We start from the raw sequence: 20,305 nt of genomic DNA, 5'->3' as shown, positions 1-20,305 counted from the left end.
TCCTGTGTAACCCAGGAAGTAGAATTCCAGGAAGAACCTGGCAGTAATGGAGGATTCCATAAGGGATTCACAATCCAATGTAATCTGATTTCATATGTTAGGCCAAGCGCAATATCTGAGTATCTTTGTTTGTTAGCATAATAGCAACGTTGTCAGAGTAGTATTTTGACAATAATGGACAGGAAATGCCGGTTTTCAGCGCATGCGCTGTGCATGCTGAAAACCGGCAATTCCTCCGGGCACACGCGTGAGTACCCAGTCTGTACTCACGCGTTGTGCCCGGAATTACTGGGCCAATATGTTTATAAAAGGTTAATATTTGATAGTTACAGAAGTGAGTCCAAATGTATGTTAGTTATACAATTAATCTATTCTACTGTTGTAAATATGTTATATCTTATGTAATATCGAATGTATAGTACTCAGTTTATGTACAAAACATACTTTATCTTTGTTTACAGTTTCACAAATTTGTTCAAGTAAAGGCTTCAAACAGCAAACAGCTTCACGAAGAATTATTTTGAATAAGTGTTTAACTTGCTGGATAACTAGATAGGAGCACGTCTAGCGCGGCCAGTACAATCTTATATGTTTCGATAAGATCGCCTCTCATTCTTCTGAACTCCAATGAGTAGAGTCCCAACCTACTCAACCTTTCCTCATACGTCAACCCCCTCATCTCTGGAATCAACCGAGTGAACCTTCTCTGAACCGCCTCGAGAGCAAGTATATCTTTTCTTAAATATGGAAACCAAAACTGCACGCAGTATTCCAGGTGTGGCCTCACCAATACCCTGTATAACTGCAGCAAGACTTCCCTGTTTTTATACTCCATCCCCCTTGCAATAAAAGCCAAGATTCCATTGGCCTTCCTGATCACCTGCTGCACCTGCATACTAACTTTTTGTGTTTCATGCACCAGGACCCCCAGATCCCTTTGTACTGTAGCACTTTGCAGTTTCTCTCCATTTAGATAATAACTTGCTCTTGATTTTTTCTGCCAAAGTGCATAACCTCACACTTTCCAACATTATATTGCATCTGCCAAATCTCTGCCCACTCACTTAGCCTGTCTATGTCCTTTTGCAGGTTTTTAATGTCCTCCTCACTCACTGCTTTCCCTCCCATCTTTGTATCGTCGGCAAACTTGGATATGTTGCACTCGGTCCCTTCCTCCAAATCGTTAATACAGATTGTAAAGAGTTGGGGTCCCAGCACTGACCCCTGCGGAACACCACTAGTTACTGATTGCCAGCCCGAGAACGAACCATTTATCCCAACTCTGTTTTTTGTTAAGATAGCCAATCTTCCACCCATGCCAGTATATTACCCCCAATCCCGTGATTTTTTTATCTTGATCAGTAATCTTTTGTGTGGAACCTTGTCAAATGCCTTTTGGAAGTCCAAATACACTACATCCACTGGTTCCCCTTTATCCACCCTGTATGTTATATCCTCAAAGAATTCGAGCAAATTTGTCAAACATGACTTCCCCTTCGTAAAACCATGCTGACTCTGTCCTATTAAATTATGTTTATCCAAATGCTCTGTTACTGTATCCTTAATAATGGACTCCAACATTTTGCCAACCACAGATGTTAGGCTATGTGGTCTATAGTTTCCAGCTTTTTGTCTACTTCCCTTCTTAAATAAGGGTGTTACATTAGCAGTTTTCCAATCTGCCGGGACCTTTCCTAAGTCCAGGGAGTTCTGGAAAATGATCACCAATGCATCCACAATCCCTACCGCCACTTCTCTCAAGACCCTAGGATGTAGGCCATCAGGTCCGGGGGATTTATTCGCCTTAAGTCCCATTATTTTACTGAGTACCATCTCCTTAGTGATTTTAATCGTGTTTAGCTCCTCCACCCCCGCCCCCATTGCCCCCTATTTGTCCAGTGTTGGGATATTTTTAGTGTCCTCTACTGTAAAGACTGATACAAAATATTTGTTCAGCGTCTTTGCCATCTCCATGTTCCCCACCACTAGGTCCCTTAGAGGATGGGACTGGGAAACAACGTTCACTTTAGCCACCCTTTTTCTTTTTATATAGCTGTAGAAACTCTTGCCATCTGTTTTTATATTTTTTGCTAGTTTACTTTTTTTATATTTTTTGCTAGTTTACTTTCATAATCTATCTTCCCTTTCTTAATTAATCTTTTAGTTATTGTTTGCTGGCTTTTAAATGCTTCCCAATCTTCTATCCTCCCACTAGATTTGGCTAATTTATATGCCCTTGTTTTCAGTCGAATACTATCCTTTATTACTTTACTAAGCCACGGATGGCTGTCTTTTCTTTTACTCCCCTTTTTCCTCAGTGGAATATATTTATCTTGAAAGATGTGAAATATCTCCTTGAATGTAGACCACTGCTCTTGTACCGTCTTACACTTTAACCTGTTTTCCCAGTCCACTTTAGTCAATTCTACTCTCATACCTTCATAGTCTCCTTTATTTAAGCTTAGTACGCTGGTTTGAGATCCAACTCTCACCCTCAAACTGAATTTGGAATTCAACCATATTATGGTCACTCATTCCAAGGGGATCCTTTACTAGGACATTTTTTTATTAATCCTGTCTCATTACACAGGACCAGATCTAAGATTGCCTGCCCTCTGGTTGGTCAGTTACATACTGCTCAAGGAACCCGTCCCTAATACACTCTATGAACTCTTCCTCAATGCTGCCATGCAGGATCAATAGTGTAGTAAATATGGTACTGGACTAGGAACTCAGAGATAGGTTCAAATCCCATCATAGCAGGCTGTGAAATTGAATATAATAAATCTAGTTAACACCAGAAAGAAAATAATCATAAAAGCTGCCAAATTGTTGTAAAAACCCAACTGGTTTACTAATGTTCTTCAGAAAAGGGAATCCACCTGATCTGACCTATACGTGACTAGTCAACATTATGTGGTTGACTCTTACTGCCCTCTGAAGTTGCCGAGCAAACCACTCAGTTGTATAACAGATCAAATCACCACCATCAGGGCAAGTAGGGATGAGCAATAAATGTGGCCTGTCCACCATCACCCACATTCATGTGAAGGTTTATTCAAATTTAAGCTTTGTACATAGTGGCTTCAGGTATTTACTAAATAAAATTGAAAAGAAACATGAGCAAATCTCAGATCGCCTAGCAAAAAGTGTTGAGAATGAGATTTAAAACAAATTCTGCCACCAGCTCGGCAGAAGAGCATCACAATTGGCCCAGAATCCCTGAACAAGGGGGAGGAAATTAGACATGGTTCCCACTCCTTATTACTATCCAGTGTTCCACAATGAAAATAAAATGTGTCAACTAAAATACCCCAAGGTCAAATAAACTGTTGACACCAAATCCAGGTTCCCACCACCAGAATGGCCACTTAGGCAAAATGTACCAAAGAATACCCAGTCTGTTTGGAACTGTACTCCAGCACAAGTCAACACAATCAGGAGAGGAATGAAAAAAGTTTGGGGGAAGGGATGGGGAAATCGAAGAAGAAAAACAGTGACTTCCAAAAAGCTAAATGTCACATGGAGCAAATATTCATACAAAAGATAATCAAATCAATAAAGAACAGCTTTCAAAATATGGCCTGAAGGATTTTCATTTTAGAGTTTGCCACTTTCAAAAAAAAAACTGAATGCTAGTGCAAATTAACTTCAAGCTATTTAAGGCTCAGCACAAAATTAGCATATATGTTTAGAAGGCTGGTAAACACACAAGCACCCCACCAGATACACTGGTTCTTTTGCTGCTGAGGAAGTTGTCTATGGAGGGGAGTAGGTAAGGGCTGAATAATAGATGATTATTGAGGAATTTTATCTGACTACCTTTGGGAGAGAAATCAAATTTTGTAGAATTTTCTTGCAGGAGGTAACAAACAGGAGTAGAGTGTATATGAGATATGGAAAGACTTAAGTTCTCAAATTGATAGGGCAAAAACCCTTTGTCATTCTATACTTTATGCTCTTACATTTATAAGTGCAATATTTCTACCATGCAAGACCCACACACTACTTAAATTGAACCTCCACAGTAATTGCCTCTGTAATCAATGTCTATTCATAGATATCAACATGTTAAATGAAAACAACAGGATATTCTGAACTAGAAGTGTTGAGCTATTTCTTTCAGGTGGACTCTTCCATACCTTTAGGCCTCTTTTGAAAATAAATGTTGCCTGTCGCGCTTCTTTGTTTTGCTGCATCTGTGCGGGAGTCCTGGAAGAATTGGTTTGCACTGGATTCCTGAAAATATGAAAGAAGATTAGGACAACAAGAAGGAAATGTCTTTACAGAATGAAGAATCTAATACAATTTCAAAAGTGTTCACTTCAGCCTTATTGAAGCATAATTACTTCAGATATTTTTGGTCAGTTATCTCAATCTCCATCAGCTACAGTAACATCTGTAGTCCCAATTTGGTGGAATTACTTTGACAAGTAAAGATCTGTTTGTTAATGGATTACCCTTTTTCTGGCAACTTCATTCTCAATTTCTTCTTACCACCCACCCCGCCTTAGCACTGTCAACCATCTCCTCACCTCCTCTTTAGCTGCATTGAATGCCTCAGTGTTGGCATGCCACTCCATGGTCCTTCATTCTGCCTCAATACTGATGTGCTTCTCTGGAGTGGAGCTCTTGGTCTTTGTCTAGCCTGCTGAAATCATTTAGAAGAAATCAACACCAAATACAGACAGCCTAGAGGAGAGGGTGGGAGGGGGAAGGGAGGAGAGAGCTGTCATCAGATTTCTTATGCTCAAACCTCACACCAAAATGCACCAATTTACATAAGATTGAATTTTGTGTCTCTAAATCTACATTTGCCTTTGTATTTTAATTGGTTTAATTTCAATTTTTGCTTTAAAAGTCACTGCTGCACCTTATATGTATTTATCAGTTCAACATCTTTACCTTATCCTTTATTAAATCTCCTGCGTCTTTTATTTTAACATTAGCCATTCTTCATTTTCTTGCTGCATTGATAACTTGCAGCTATTTCCTACACAAAGTTTCACTTTAATTTACTACTTTTTTTTAACCTCAGTTTATTTTACTACAATACACGATCCGGCACAGTAATGTCACTGGACTCATAATCCAGAGGCTGTCCGACTGCTGTAAAAATGCAACTGGTTCATTAATATTAACTCGGGTGACTACACTTCAAAAGTACTTAATTGGCTGTAAAGCGCTTTGGAACATCCGGAGGTCATGAAAGGCGCTATGTAAATACAAGTTCTTTCTTCCTAATGTCCTTCAGGGATGGAAACCTGCCGTCTTTACCCGGCATGGCCTGTGACTCCAGTTCCACACCAATGTGGTTGACTTAACTGCTATCTGAAGTGGCTCAGCAAGCTACTCAGTTGAAGGAGCCCCACCACCACATTCTCAGGATAACTAAGGATGGGCAATAAGTACCAGCTGTGCAAGCGACACCCACATCCGGAGAATTAATTCAAAAAAAGTACTGCCTCATGCAGCTGCTGCCTGATTTCTACAGTAACAAGTCTTTGGGAAATTGAGTGGCACTAGTACCAGTGGTACCATTAATTTTTAGCTTCTACCACTGCACCATTAAGAGGCAGAAAAATACTACAACACAATGCAAAAAACAAACATAAAATATTCCACAATTGGCATCAGTGTCCCTAAATTAACTCAATGGGGGGGAAAAACAGAAAACAGCTCTGGTCCCCACCCCTGATCAATATTGAACAACCTTGGTTGGGAAGTGTGGATGGTGGATGCTGCCACTCCTGATTATGGTGGCTACAAAAAAAAGGCTACTGAAGAAAACTCAAACAGTTATAGAACTATTAGTGAATCTCCCCATGGCCTTGTTCATGGGTAGATTGTTTAGCTGTGTTTGTTCTAACATATATTCCTCTAGGGCATAAAAACTCAAAAGGAAAAGTGATCCAACCATGGCTAACAAAAGAAATTAAAGCTAGTATTAAGTCAAAGGAGGAAGCGTATAAAGTTGCCAGAAAAAGCGATCAGCCTGAGGATTGGGATCGTTTTAGAAATCAGGAAAGGGGGACCAAGAAATTGATAAAGAAAGGAAAAATGGAATATGAGCACAAACTAGCGAAAAATATAAAAACTGATTGTAAAAGCTTCTATAGGTATGTGAAAAGGAAAAGACTAGCGAAGGTAAATGTAGGTCCTTTACAGTCAGAGACGGGAGAATTTATAATGGGGAATGAGGAAATGGCAGAGAAATTAAATAAATACTTTGTTTCTGTCTTCACGGAAGACACAAAAAACCTCCCAGAAATACAAGAAAACCAAGGGTGTGTCAAGAATGAGGAACTTAAAGAATTTATTAGTAAAAAAACTACTAGCAAAATTAATGGGACTAAAAGTCGATAAATCCCAAGGACCGGATGACCTACATCCTAGGGTTTTGAAAGAGTTGGCCATTGGAATAGTGGACGCATTGGTTGTCATCTTCCAAAATTCTAGAGATTCTGGAACGGTTCCTGCAGATTGGAGGATAGCAAATGTAACCCTGCTATTTAAGAAAGGAGGGACAGAGAAAACGGGGAACTACAGACCTGTTAGCCTCATATCATTGGTTGGGAAAATGCTGGAATCTATTATAAAAGGATGCAATAACTGGGCACTTAGAAACTAATAGTAAGATTGGGCAGAGTCAACATGGATTTACAAAAGGGAGGTCCTGTTTGACAAACCTATTGGAGTTCTTTGAGGATGCAACTAGTGGAGTAGACAAAGGGGAACCGGTAGATGTGGTGTATTTGGATTTTCAGAAGGCCTTCAATAAGGTCCCACACAAGAGGTTGGTGAACAAAATTAGGGCACATGGAATTGGGGGTAATATACTAGCATGGATTGAGAATTGGTTAACAGACAGAAAGCAAAGAGTAGGGATAAACGTTTTTTTTTCCAGGATGGCAGGCTGTGACTAGTGGGGTAGCGCAAGGATCGGTGCTTGGATCCCAGCTATTCACAATCAATATCAATGATTTGGATGAGGGGACTAAATGTAACATTTCCAAATTTGTTGATGATACAAAGCTAGGTGGCAGTGTCAGTTGCGAAGAGGATGTGAAGAGGCTTCAAGGGGATCTCCACAGGCTCAGTGAGTGGGCGAGAACATGGCAGATGGGATATAATGTGGATAAATGTGAAGTTATTCACTTTGGTAGAAAAAACAGAAAGGCAGAGTATTTTCTAAATGGTGAAAGATTGGGGAATGCAGATGCTCAAAGGGACCTGGGTGTCCTTGTACATGAGTCACTGAAAGTGAATGTGCAGGTGCAGCAAGCCATTAGGAAGGCAAATGGTATGCTGGCCTTCCTTACAAGAGGATTTGAGTACAGGAGTAAAGAAGTCTTACTCCAATTATATAGGGCCTTGGTGAGACCACACCTGGAATACTGTGTACAATTTTGGTCTCCTTACTTAAGGAAGGATATACTTGCCAAAGAGGGAGTGCAACGAAGGTTCACGAGATTGATTCCTGGGATGGCAGGACTGTCGTATGAGAAGAGATTAAGTAAACTAGGCCTGTATTCTCTTGAATTCAGAAGAATGAGAGGGGATCTCATTGAAGCAAACAAAATTATTACAGGGCTTGATAGGGTGGATGCTGGGAGAATGTTTCCCTTGGCCGGGGAGTCTAGAACCAGGGGCCACAGCCTCAAGATAAAGGGTAGGCCATTCAGGACTGAGATGAGGAGAAATTTCTTCACACAGAGGGTGGTGAATCTTTGGAATTCTCTGCCCCAGAGGGCTGTGGAGGCTCAGTCATTGGGTATATTCAAAACAGAAGTCGATAGATTTCTGACTAGTAAGCGCATCAAGGGGTATGGCAATAGGGCCGGTGAATGGAGTTGAGGCAGAAGATCAGCCATGATCTCATTGAATGGCCTACTCCTGCTCCTAGTTCTTATGTTCTAGGCTGAGACAGGTTACAACTCATATCTGGAGCAAACTAGAATAGGCATTCCTGTTAAATAAAACTTTTTAAAAAGGCAACTGCTCCATCTTCTGGATGAAGTGTGAATAGCCATTCCCATTGATTTCAATGAACTGGTGTCACAAAAAATCGCAACCAATCAAAAACATGCAGATTTTATTGCACAGATAATTAATCTTAACAAATGAATGCATCATAAATAAAAAATGCAGAGCAATGAAATCCTGTACAATTTACCTTCTGACTTAGGGCCGACTTGTTTAGTGGGCTGATCCACCTCCGTAGCACCAAAGCCTTTCTTGCTGCCAGGCCAGTTATTACACCCTGAAACCGTCTCCTCCATGGTCCAGAACCTCTCCTCTTTCCCATTGGCAGCTGTCTGTTCACAGCTGTTCCTGTAATGGTTTATGAAAGCATTGCTGATTTTTACTTTACATTTTCAAATCAGACATGCTCAGCTTAATATCAAATATGGAGAATTCTCAGATCATGTTGGACTGAGGGAATACAGGAGATTAGCACCACAACATGCCTCACTTCCACTGAATGTCCTTCTCCCATACTCCATCATATGATCATTTTTGATTAAGAATGGTAAATTTGAACACAACAATTACAGTTTCATGCTGTGGATCCAAGTACAATGGGAACGAATTTAAGACCACACACACATTAGTTTTGCGGCATCAATCCTGTCTATACTGTACAAGACACAAACACAGATCTCAGAAATCAACAAGACAATTCGAAATCCATGCACCACCTAAATGTCACCTTTTGTCATCTAAGCTGATCTTGAAACCTGACACCAGAAGTTTATAAACAGTGCAATAGCCGACTGATGCAGCAGTCCCTTACCCTCTCAATTTTATGACACTTGAAAACCAACACTTCCACATTCAGAGTGCCTTCTCAAGACTTTCTAATATAGATGGTTCAAGGCCACATGAGAAGTTTAAAAGACTCTCCAAACACCATTAAATAATCCAGATTCAGTCTTCTCAGAAACAATTTTCTTCTTCCTCTCCACATCACCAGTTCATACTACGGTACCAATTATATGGATGGCAGGAACCCGCCAGTATCTCACCCACATGGTCCGACAAACCTGGACTCAAGAGCGTCCACAGCCCATTTGTCCACGTGCAGCATTACAGCCAATCCAGATTCTATCCTCACCCAACATCCACAAGTGTACTTTCCGGCACTGGCCAATGGGTAGGAGTAGGACTAGTTTGCTTTTTTGTCCCCATTCTCTAACCCAAGGGTGCAGTGGTAAACTTTAAAGCCCTTGCATCTGCTCTGGCAAAGATCAGCAAACGCGGCCCTGGGCTGGGATTAAACCTGGAACCTTTCTGGTCTGTATAGTTCAGTTACACACATTTATCAACTAAGCCATCAGGAAAGTTTTAAAAGATAACTTATAATTATTGTTTAAAATGTCTTTTAATTTTCTCGAGCACTGGAATTAAAAGGAACATTGACACAAATAGACTACTTGCAAGCAAGACAACAAGGTGAATGCAGACACAAATCTAATAAAAGCACATTGCACGAACTTTATCCTTGTATTTAAGAGCACAGAAGGACATAGTAGTTATACTAGGATACGAAATGACAAGTCACCGATTTTGCCTAACTCATGCATGCTCCAGCGTTCCAGGAATCTCAACTTACTGAGGAGGTTATTTAAGATCATTAATGCTCCTGACTGAATAGCAGCTTCACAAGTTCTAAACTTACCAAATCGCTGTGGGATTCCACGCCAACTGCTTGACCTCTTCTGTTGCATTTTGGACTGGGAAGATCCGTTTAATGCCTGCTTTCCCTTGAGTGGCACAGCTTTTTTCACATTCCGCTGCTGTTTATTCAGTTTAATTATATCATCTGTTGTGACACAATATGTGGTCAACAATTAAAGGATGGTCCACAAAGTAGGCTATATTCAATGGAAAGAACTATTAACTTGGAAACACTAATTAAGTTATAGTAACTACCTTAAAATCAGCTTAACCACCGAGTTATCGGATCTCCACCAAGGCAGCAGCTGGGATGCTGCAAATGGCTTCAGCGCCCCAAACTGGGAAGGAGAGGGAAAATCTCCTAAAATTCTTGTTCTAATCCATCCAGTGATTTTTGGTGGAAATGCAAATATAGTGGTTAGTTAGGGGAGGACAGCATCAGGCTTGGCTGTGATGCCTCCCAATCTCAAATAGCCAGGTAATGCTTGTGGTTCAGGTTTGTATATGAAGAATGACAACTTGGACAAGGTACTGAAAGGCGCCTGGCGCCCAGGGAGTTATATTCTAGCAAGAGTCAGTATCTTCAGGAAAAGAGGAGAGAAAATTGGGAATCAGGAACAAACATCTCAGTACAGTTTAAAAACCACATGCAAATTCTGGTCAAAGTCTAAAAATATCTATTACCCAGCTGATGAGTAATAGAAAGTTCAATTAATTTACAGATTTATACTTTGATGTTCTAGTTTGCGGACTTCGAGCACATCTGAGAACTCCCATTCAGACAGTTGGGGTGGGGTTTTGGAAACAGAAGTTCTCTGCTACCGAGTCTGTTCTATGCCATATAACTTCCAGAAAAAGCATGCTGATAAAATTTAGATCACAACATGGAGTCAGTGATCTATTCCAGTGGCTTTCAAATTTTCCTGTATTAACACAATTCTAGGGCCTTCCAGAGACACCCCTTTGAGAGGGAATCTTGCTCCCATATCCCACTAATTGAATTATTCCCTTATTACTGTATTATCTTTGTACTGTGGTATTTACTTGCGCACAGTGTGACAGATCAAAAACTCAAACACTGAATAAAACAAGGATCTAGGGTTCCCGCTTCTGATTAGACAAAGACCCATGTTGGAAATTGTGCGTACAGGGGCATCCATTGGAGCGCAGGGTTCATCTCAACTTGTAATGTACCAAAAGTTGTAATACCCTATTAATGCTCACTATCTAGGCCCTATTAATGCTTACTATCTAGGCCCTTATATGAATAAATGAGCACTTGGGCTAAGTACTAAAGTGCTACCATGCCTGAGGAACAGTACCCAATAAGAGTCAGCACGTACAAGGGGGGGGCGCAAGAAAAGCAGGTATAATTCTATATTTGTGACCAAGTCCTTTTTAGGGCCTCTTCTTATACAGTAGTATGCCTTTAAATCCTGTAGTAATAGGGTAAAGAATGACTCTGGATACTTACTTCCACTACAGACAAGAAAATGTTATCAAATATGTAGTGTGACTACAGGAGGAGATCCTTTTACCAGTCCCCTGCAGAACTTCATAAAAAAACAACAGAAATCCAGAAACAGCACACATCATTAATGCTGCTGGCATATTACACTGCTCCCAAGGCTACCTAGCTGTGAGTTCCAAATGCTCTTGCTATAAATACATTCAAAATCATGCATGAAAAGGAACTTGCTGAATTGCACAAGGCCAGATTGGGACCTCAGTAGCTGGTCTACAAGGTCCACATTACACAACAGAATTCCCATTCTCTCTCATACCCAACCTCCTTCATCCCTCCCAACCAACCCACCACCAATTAGGCTTCATACCAGCTTGGTCTCCTACCAGGACAGCAAGCAACCCTGTAAACTACAACAGCTTTACTAGAACTGAATGCAACTAACTGTATTGAAAGCGAATTCCCTACCACATAGTGTAGTTCCACTTCCTGAGTGTCACTCAACCAACGGTATTCATATATGAGCCCAGGCAGTGAATGCTGCTGGGTGTACAGCTGCAGGAGCAATCTTAGGGAAGGCTGATCATCTTAGAAACATAGAAACATAGAGATAGGAACAGGAGTAGGCCATTCGGCCCTTCGAGCCTGCTCCGCCATTCAATGAGATCATGGCTGATCTTCATCTGAGATCTTAGCTGATCTTACCAGTTCAGTACCCCGTCCCCGCCTTTTCTCCGTAACCCTTAATCCCCTTAGCCTTCAGAAATATATCCAATTCTCTCTTGAAAATATTTATTGAATTAGCCTTCACAGCCCTCTGTGGCAGGGAATTCCACAGGCTCACCACTCTTTGAGTGAAGAAATTCTTCCTCATCTCTGTTTTAAATGATTTGCCCGCTATTTTTAGACTGTGGCCCCTGGTTCTGTGCTCCCCTGCCATTGGAAACATTCTCTCTGAATTCAGCCTGTCCAGGCCTGCCATAATTTTATATGTTTCGATGAGATCCCCTCTCAATCTTCTAAACTCCAGTGAGTACAAGCCCAAACTATTCAATCTCTCCTCGTAGGTCATTCCCGCCATTCCAGGTATCAGCCTGGTGAATCGCCGCTGCACTCTTTCCATGGCAAGAACATCCTTCCGCAGATGGGGCGACCAAAACTGTACACAATACTCCAGATGCGGTCTCACCAGCACCTTGTACAGCTGTAGTAAGGTATCCCTATTCCTATACTCGAACCCCCTTGATATGAAGGCCAACATACCATTTGCCTTCTTAATCGCCTGTTGCACCTGCATGCTCTCCTTCAGTGACTGGTGCACAAGAACACCCAGGTCCCTCTGCACTTCCCCATCTCCCAATCTATTGCCATTTAGATAATAATCTACCCTCCTGTTTTTACCCCCAAAGTGGATAACCTCGCATTTATCCACATTATAGTGCATCTGCCACGTATCCGCCCATTCCCCCAACCTGTCCAAATCGCACTGTAGCCTCCTGACATCCTCATCAGAGCCCACCCCTCCTCCTAGTTTAGTGTCGTCAGCGAATTTGGAAATATTGCATCCAATTCCCTGATCCAGATCATTTATATATATTGTGAACAGCTGGGGTCCCAGGACAGATCCTTGCGGCACCCCGCTGGTCACTGCCTGCCACTCCGAAAACGAGCCGTTTATTCCAACTCTCTGTTTTCTATCCGCCAGCCAGTTCTCTATCCACGTTAATACTTTGCCCCCAATCCCATGAGCCTTAATTTTGCATGATAATCTTTTGTGTGGAACCTTATCGAAGGCTTTCTGGAAGTCAAGGTACACCACATCCACTGGCTCTCCCCCATCTATTTTACCAGTTACTTCCTCAAAAAATTCCAGCAGATTAGTCAAACACGATTTACCCTTTGTAAATCCATGTTGACTCTGTCGGATCCTTTCCCCATTTGTCAAGTGCTCCGCTATTTTATCCTTAATAATGGACTCTAGCATTTTGCCCACAACCGATGTAAGGCTTACTGGTCTATAATTCCCTGCTTTCTCTCTACCCCCCTTTTTAAATATTGGGGTAACATTAGCTACCCTCCAATCCACGGGTACTGTTCCCGAGTCAATGGAGTTCCGGAAGATGATCCTTAGAGCATCTGCTATCTCCAGGGCCACCTCCTTAAGTACCCTAGGATGTAGTTTATCAGGCCCCGGGGATTTGTCGGCCTTCAGTCCCCTCAACTTACCCAACACCATATCCCTAGAGATACTAATTTCTGTCAGCTCCTCCCTCTCATTAGTCCCTATGTTTGCCGATATTCCTGGGAGGTTATTTGTGTCCTCCTTTGTGAATACAGAACCAAAGTATGAGTTTAATTGGTCTGCCATTTCCTTATTCTCCATTATATATTCTCCCGAATCGGACTGCAAGGGACCGACTTGGGATTTTACCAGTCTTTTCCTCCTGATATACCGATAAAAGCTTTTGCAGTCTGTCTTTATGTTTGCTGCAAGTTTACTTTCGTATTCTATTTTCCCCTTCCTGATTAATCCCTTTGTCCTCTTTTGCTGTATCCTGTACTGCCCCCAATCTTCCGGTCTGGTGCTTTTTTTTGCCAGTTGATATGCCCTTTTTTTTGATTTTATGCTGTCCCTAATTTCCCTCGTTATCCACGGTTGAGCCACCTTTTTAGGTTTATTTTTATGCCAAACCGGTATAAACATGTTCTGGAATTCTTCCATTCTATCTTTGAATGCTTGCCATTGTCTATCCACTGTCAATCCCCCCAGAAACACCACCCAATCAATCTTACCCAATTCCCGTCTCATACCCTCGTAATTCCCTTTATTTAAGTTCTGGACCTTAGTCTCTGATGCAATTTCCTCACTCTCCATCTCGACTGAGAGCTCGATCATATTATGATCGCTCTGACCCAAGGGGCCTCGTACAAGAAGATTGTTGATAAGTCCCTTCTCATTGCACAATACCCAGTCTAAAATGGCCTGATCTCGAGTCGGCTCCTCGACATATTGGTCCAGATAACCGTCCCGAAAACATTCCAGGAATTCCTCCTCCTCAGAATTTTTACTAATTTGGGTAGTCCAATCAATATGTAAATTAAAGTCACCCATGATGACAGCTGTGCTCTTATCGCACGCTTCTCTAATTTCCCTTTTTATGCCTTCCCTCACCTCCATATTACTATTTGGAGGCCTATATATCACACCCACTAACGTTTTCCTCCCCTTGCTATTTCTCATTTCTACCCATACAGATTCCGTTTCATCCGAGTTAATATCCTTCCTTTCCATTGCATTAATCCCCTCCTTTACCAGCAATGCTACCCCACCTCCCCTACCTTTTTGCCGATCCTTCCTAAATATTGTATATCCCTGGATGTTAAGTTCCCAGCCTTGCCCACCCTGCAGCCACGTTTCTGTAATCCCAATCAAATCATACTTGTTTACCTCTATTTCCACAACTAATTCATCCACCTTGTTCCTAATGCTTCTAGCATTAAGATACAAAGCCTTCAGGCTTGCTTTTTTCACACTCTCATTATGAATTAGTTTGGCCCTTTGTGTTTCTCTCCTTTGCTTATTGCTTCTCACCTTTCTACCATCTATTTCTGACTTCATATGACTTCCCTCTTTTCCACTACCTAGGTTCCCACCCCCCCTGCCAAATTAGTTTAAATCCTCCCGAACCGCCCTAGAAAATATTACCCCGAGGACATCGGCTCCCTCACAGCTCAGGTGTAGACCGTCCCCTTGGTACAGGTCACTCCTCCCCAAGAACTGGTTCCAATGCCTCAAGAATTTAAATCCCTCTCCCTTGCACCACTGCTCAAGCCACGTATTTAGCTTATCTATCTTACTCTCTCTAAACTTATTAGCTCGTGGCACTGGTAGCAATCCAGAGATTACTACCTTTGAGGTCCTACTTTTCAATTTAGCTCCTAACTCCCTAAATTCAGCTTGTAGGACCTCCCTATCTTATACCCACATATGCTCAGCCTCCAGTGATCAGAATCGGAACCCTGACCGATACTTGCCTCCCATAGCGCACATGGATATTCGGCTGAGCCAGGACATCCCCAACCTTTCCCACATAATTGCACAATACTGCGGATGCTGGAAATCTGAAATAACAACAGAAAATGCTGGAAGTACTCAGCAGGCCAGGCAGCATCCGTGGAGAGAGAAACAAGAGTTAACGTTTCAGGTCTGGGACCCTTCATCAGAACTGGAAAAAGCTGGAGATGTAACAGATATTAAGCAGGTGCACAGACCGGGGGGGGGGGGGGGGGGGGGGGCGGGGTTAGGAGAGGAGGAAGGAATAGAAAGAACATCCTGTACTTTTGTAAGAGGCAGGAAAGATGAAATGTTACAAGTGGGAATGGCAAAAATCATACTGCATGAAAAATGGGGGCAGGGATAATTATCTGAAATTGTTGAACTCAATGTTGAGTCCGGCAGACTGCAAAGTGCCCAATCGAAAGATGAGGTGCTGTTCCTCGAGCTTACGTTGAGCTTCATTGGAACAATGCAATAGCCCGAGGACAGAGAGATCAGAGTGGGAGTGAAGCGGTGAATTAAAGTGACAGGCGACCGGAAGCTCAGGGTCACCTGTACGGACTGAACGGAGGTGTTCCGCAAAGCGGTCGCCCAATCTGCGTTTGGTCTCCCCAATGTAGAGGAGACCGCATCGTGAGCAGCGAATACAGTATACTAGATTGCAAGAAGTACAAGTAAATCGCTGTTTCACCTGGAAGGGGTGTTTGGGGCCCTGGACAGTGGGAAGGGAGGAGGTAAAAGGGCATGTGTTGCATCTCCTGCACTTGCACGGGAAGGTGCCAGGTGAAGGAGCAGGGCTGTTGGGGGTGATTGAGGAGTGGACCAGGGTGTCGCGGAGGGAGCGGTCCCTTCGGAATGCTGAAAGGGGAGGTGAGGGGAAGATGTGTTTGCTGGTGGGATCACGTTGGAGGTGGCAGAAATGGCGGAGGATGATCTGTTGAATGTGGAGGCTGGTGGGGTGAAAGGTGAGGACAAGGGGAACCCTATTGTGGTTCTGGGAGGGAGGGGCAGGGGTGAGAGCAGAAGTGCGGGAAATAGAACGGACACAGTCAAGGGCCGTGTCAACCACGGTAGAGGGGAATCCTCGGTTGAGGAAAAAGGAAGACATGTCAGAAGCACTAGTATGGAAGGTGGCATCGTCAGAACAGACGCGGCGGAGACGGAGAAACTGGGAGAATGGAATAGAGTCCTTACAGGAAGCGGGGTGGGAGGAAGTGTAGTCCAGGTAGCTGTGGGAGTCGGTGGGTTTGTCGTGGATGTTTGTTGAAAGCCGATCGCCAGAAATGGAGATGGAGAAGTCAAGGAAGGGAAGGGAAGAGTTGGACCATGTGAAGGTGAGGGCAGGGTGGAAATTGGAAGTAAAGTGAATGAACTTATCCAGTTCAGGGCGAGAGCAGGAAACGGCACCAATACAGTCATCGATATACCGGAAAAAGAGGTGAGGGAGGGGACCGGAGTAGGACTGGAACAAAGAATGTTCCACATATCCCATGAACAGGCAGGCATAGCTGGGGCCCATGCGGGTTCCCATAGCAACACCTTTAATTTGGAGGAAGTGAGTGGAGTCAAAGGAGAAGTTGTTCAATGTGAGAACAAGTTCAGCCAGGCGGAGGAGGGTGGTGGTGGATGGGGACTGGTTGGGCCTCTGTTCAAGGAAGAAACAGAGCGCCCGAAGGCAGTCCTGGTGGGGGATGGAGGTGTAGAGGGATTGGACGTCCAGTGAAAAGGAGACGGTTGAGGCCAGGAAACTGGAAAAGTGACGGAGGGCGTCGGAAGAGTCGCGAATGTAGGTGGGAAGAGACTGGACAAGGGGAGAAAAAATATAGAGTTGAGATTGGAAGAGATAAGTTCCGTGGGGCAAGAACAGGCTGAAACGATGGGTCTACCAGGGCAGTCCTGTTTGTGGATCTTGGGAAGGAGGTAGAAGCGGGCTGTGCGGGGTTGGGGGACTATGAGGTTGGCGGCCATGGAGGGAAGATCTCCGGAGGAGATGAGGTCAGTGACACACTTTTCCCAGTTTAACAGTCTGCCAACAAACACTGTTTAGGTTCCTGCTTGAAGAATGACCATTCGAGAAACGCACTGAAGGGCTCCTGGCATCTGTGGGCCATCACCCAAAATGTGACACCAGCTTTAGGAGAGGCGAGAAAATTGGAACAAAAAACTCTTCTCATCCTGACAGAAGTGCTGATGGAGTTTCAACTAAAAGCAAGCTACTGGACAGGTTCTGCTCATGCCAGCCTCCAACCATTCTGGTCGGAGGCCACTCAAGCAAACAACTGACCTGTCCCTCACCCCAGACAGCCTCAGGCTTGGACGTCCTACCAGGAGACTCCTGATGTTCATAAACTATTAGAGCTCCATTAGAAGCAAGAAGCTACAATCAACCGAGTACAGGAAACTTTGTGTTATCCGGAGGCTAACTGTCCGGAATGCTCGAGCCACCGGCAAAAATCAGGAGCCATTTTCGTTAAGTTTTTTTTCTTCTCGTTGCTTTTCCCCTCAACAGTCAAGCTCTGCAAGGTCTGCTGAAGCTGTTGCTAAGCTACAGAGACGCTTGGACTGTTTAGAAGCTGTTGGGTTTGTTGACAGATACGGAGCTCAGAAGCTTCCGTATCTTTCAACATTAGCGCTGGTATGTCCGGCAGTTTTGAGGGAACGGCAACAGCTCGGTCCCGTCGGTGCCGGATAGCACAAAGTTTCCTGTACAACCCGATTTCACATGACCACAAGAGAACTACAAATTTCCACTTTTTTCTCCCCCTTTTTCTTTTCCCCTCTATCTCTCCCCGACCGCTCTCTCCTGTCGTCATGCCTCCTTTCATCTCTCCTCTCTCGGGTACTCTGCCCTTCCAAATCCCAACGCCAACCCTTCATTACTCTTCGACCTTCCTACTCTCCTGCCGCCGTCCCAGGCTTGACTCCTGGCCTAATAATCTGGAGAGGAGAGTTCAAATCCCACCATGGCAGCTGTGGAATTTAAATTCAGTTAATTAAATAAATGGAGTGACTGCTGCCCATGAACTGGAAGCTACCGGAAGCTGCGCATAAGCATTCTGTGCATAAATGTCAGGTCCCAAATTTGACAAAGTAACCACAACCGGCAGAGGAGCGGATAGCGAAAATAAAACTCTCAATCTGACAACATCCCAATATCACCTTGAAGTCACATTTTCTTATTAAATTGTACTGGAAGTTTTAGCAGTTCACTCTGAAGAATTAATCACACCGCTGCCACTCTCTCTCTCTTCTCGTGTTCCTTCTCTGTCCTCCACAGTCTTTTTGTCTAGCGCTCCTCTCTCTATCGCTCCGCACCATCTCTACTCGCTTTCTCAATCATCCTTTTCCAAGCTGGTTAAATCCCAACACCCTGCGCTTGCATTCTGCTCACCAGCTGAGTGTTCAAACCACAACCGACAGAGGACCAGATAGCGATAAGCACACTCTGCAAGATCACAAAACTCTCACAAGCTGACAACATCCTAATATCACCTTCAAGTCACATTACAGACCTCAATACCTGAAATTACCACCTCACCTTTCTTTCTCAGCAATCTAAGGGAAGTCTGGCGAAAAAACCCACTGGAACTGCGCATGCACAACTACTTTGTCGTTGGCAGCAGTCGCGGCCTTAAATACATCCAGAATAAAAAGCTAGAATCAGTAATGGTGACCGTGAAACTCCATCACCAAGAACTGCTCGGTAGCACCACTACTCACCGATCTGGCCGAGTCCTGAATGACACAGCTACCAGTCTGGGCCTGCGGCAAGTGGTGAGTGAACCAACACGAGGGAAAAACCTACTTGACCTCGTCCTCACCAATCTACCTGTCGCAGATGCATCTGTCTATGACAGTATTGGTAGCAGTGACCACCGCACAGTCCTTGTGGAGACGAAGTCCCATCTTCACACTGAGGACACCCTCCATTGTATTGTGTGGCACTACCACCGTGCTAAATGCGATAAATTCAGAACAGATCTAGCAGCTCAAAACTGGGCATCCACGAGGTGCTGTGGGCCATCAGCAGCAGCAGAATTGCATTTCACCACAATCTGTAACCTCATGGCCCGGCATGTCCTTCACTCTACCATTATCAAGCCAGGTGACCAACCCTGGTTCAATGAGGACATGCTAGGAGCAGCACCAGGTGTACCTAAAAATGCAGTGCCAACCTGGGGAAGCTGCAACACAGGACTACATACATGCTAAACAACAGAAGCAGCATGCTATAGAAAGCTCTGCAGTCCTGTCACATCCAGTCATGAACGGTGGTGGACCATTAAACAACTAACGGGAGGAAGAGGCTCCATGAACATCCCCATCCTCAATGATGGCGGAGTCCAGCATGCGAGTGCAAAAGACAAGGCTGAAGCGTTTGCAACCATCTTCAGCCAGAATGCCGAGTGGATGATCCATCTCGGCCTCCTCCCGAGGCCCTCACCATCACAGAAGCCAGTCTTCAGCCAATTCGATTCGCTCCACGTGATATCAAGAAACAGCTAAGCGCACTGGATACAGCAAAGGCTATGGGCCCTGACAATATCCCGGCTGTCATGCTGAAGACTTGTGCTCCAAAACTAGCCACGCCTCTAACCTAGTTATTCCAGTACAGCTACAACACTGGCATCTACCTGACAATGTGGAAAACTGCCCAGGTATGTCCTGTCCACAAAAAGCAGGACAAATTCAATCCAGCCAATTACCACCCCATCAGTCTACTCTCAATCATCAGCAAAGTGATGGAAGGGGTTGTTGACAGTGCTATTAAGTGGCACTTACTCACCAATAACTTGCGCACCGATGCTCTGTTTGGGTTCTGCCAGGACCACTCGGCTCCAGAACTCATTACATGGACAAAGAGCTGAACTCCAGAGGTGAGGTGAGAGTAACTGCCCTTGACATCGAAGCAGCATTTGACCGAATGTGCCATTAAGGAGCCCTAGTAAAATTGAAGTCAATGGGAATCAGGGGGGGAAACTCTCCACTGGCTGGAGTCATACCTAGCACAAAGGAAGATGACTGTGGTTGTTGGAGGTTAATCATCTCAATACTCTCCACTTGCCTGGATGAGTGCAGCTCCAACAACACTCAAGAAGCTA

The 20,305-nt window shown here is 43.8% G+C and overlaps 1 protein-coding gene across 3 annotated transcripts in view; it reads right to left on the bottom strand.

Annotated features, from left to right (window-relative positions):
• Nucleotides 1-20,305, bottom strand: part of LOC147115650 (UAP56-interacting factor-like) — a 41,006-nt gene that overhangs the window by 11,824 nt on the left and 8,877 nt on the right. For 2 of the 3 annotated variants that reach the window (XM_085990085.1, XM_085990084.1), the window contains exons 2-5: nucleotides 9,683-9,826; nucleotides 8,177-8,334; nucleotides 4,536-4,651; nucleotides 4,143-4,239 (exon numbers count right to left, since the gene is read on the bottom strand). In XM_085990085.1, the coding sequence (XP_085846211.1) occupies nucleotides 4,143-4,239; nucleotides 4,536-4,651; nucleotides 8,177-8,334; nucleotides 9,683-9,826 (515 nt within the window). The remainder of the gene's footprint in view (nucleotides 1-4,142; nucleotides 4,240-4,535; nucleotides 4,652-8,176; nucleotides 8,335-9,682; nucleotides 9,827-20,305) is intronic. The other variant, XM_085990083.1, reaches the window with a different exon arrangement.

This window comes from Somniosus microcephalus, chromosome 6 (assembly GCF_052327205.1).
Source record: "Somniosus microcephalus isolate GS21.2 chromosome 6, FLI_Smic_1.0, whole genome shotgun sequence".
In the NCBI taxonomy this organism is placed as follows: domain Eukaryota; kingdom Metazoa; phylum Chordata; class Chondrichthyes; order Squaliformes; family Somniosidae; genus Somniosus; species Somniosus microcephalus.
This window is presented reverse-complemented; position numbering and strand designations above follow the sequence as displayed.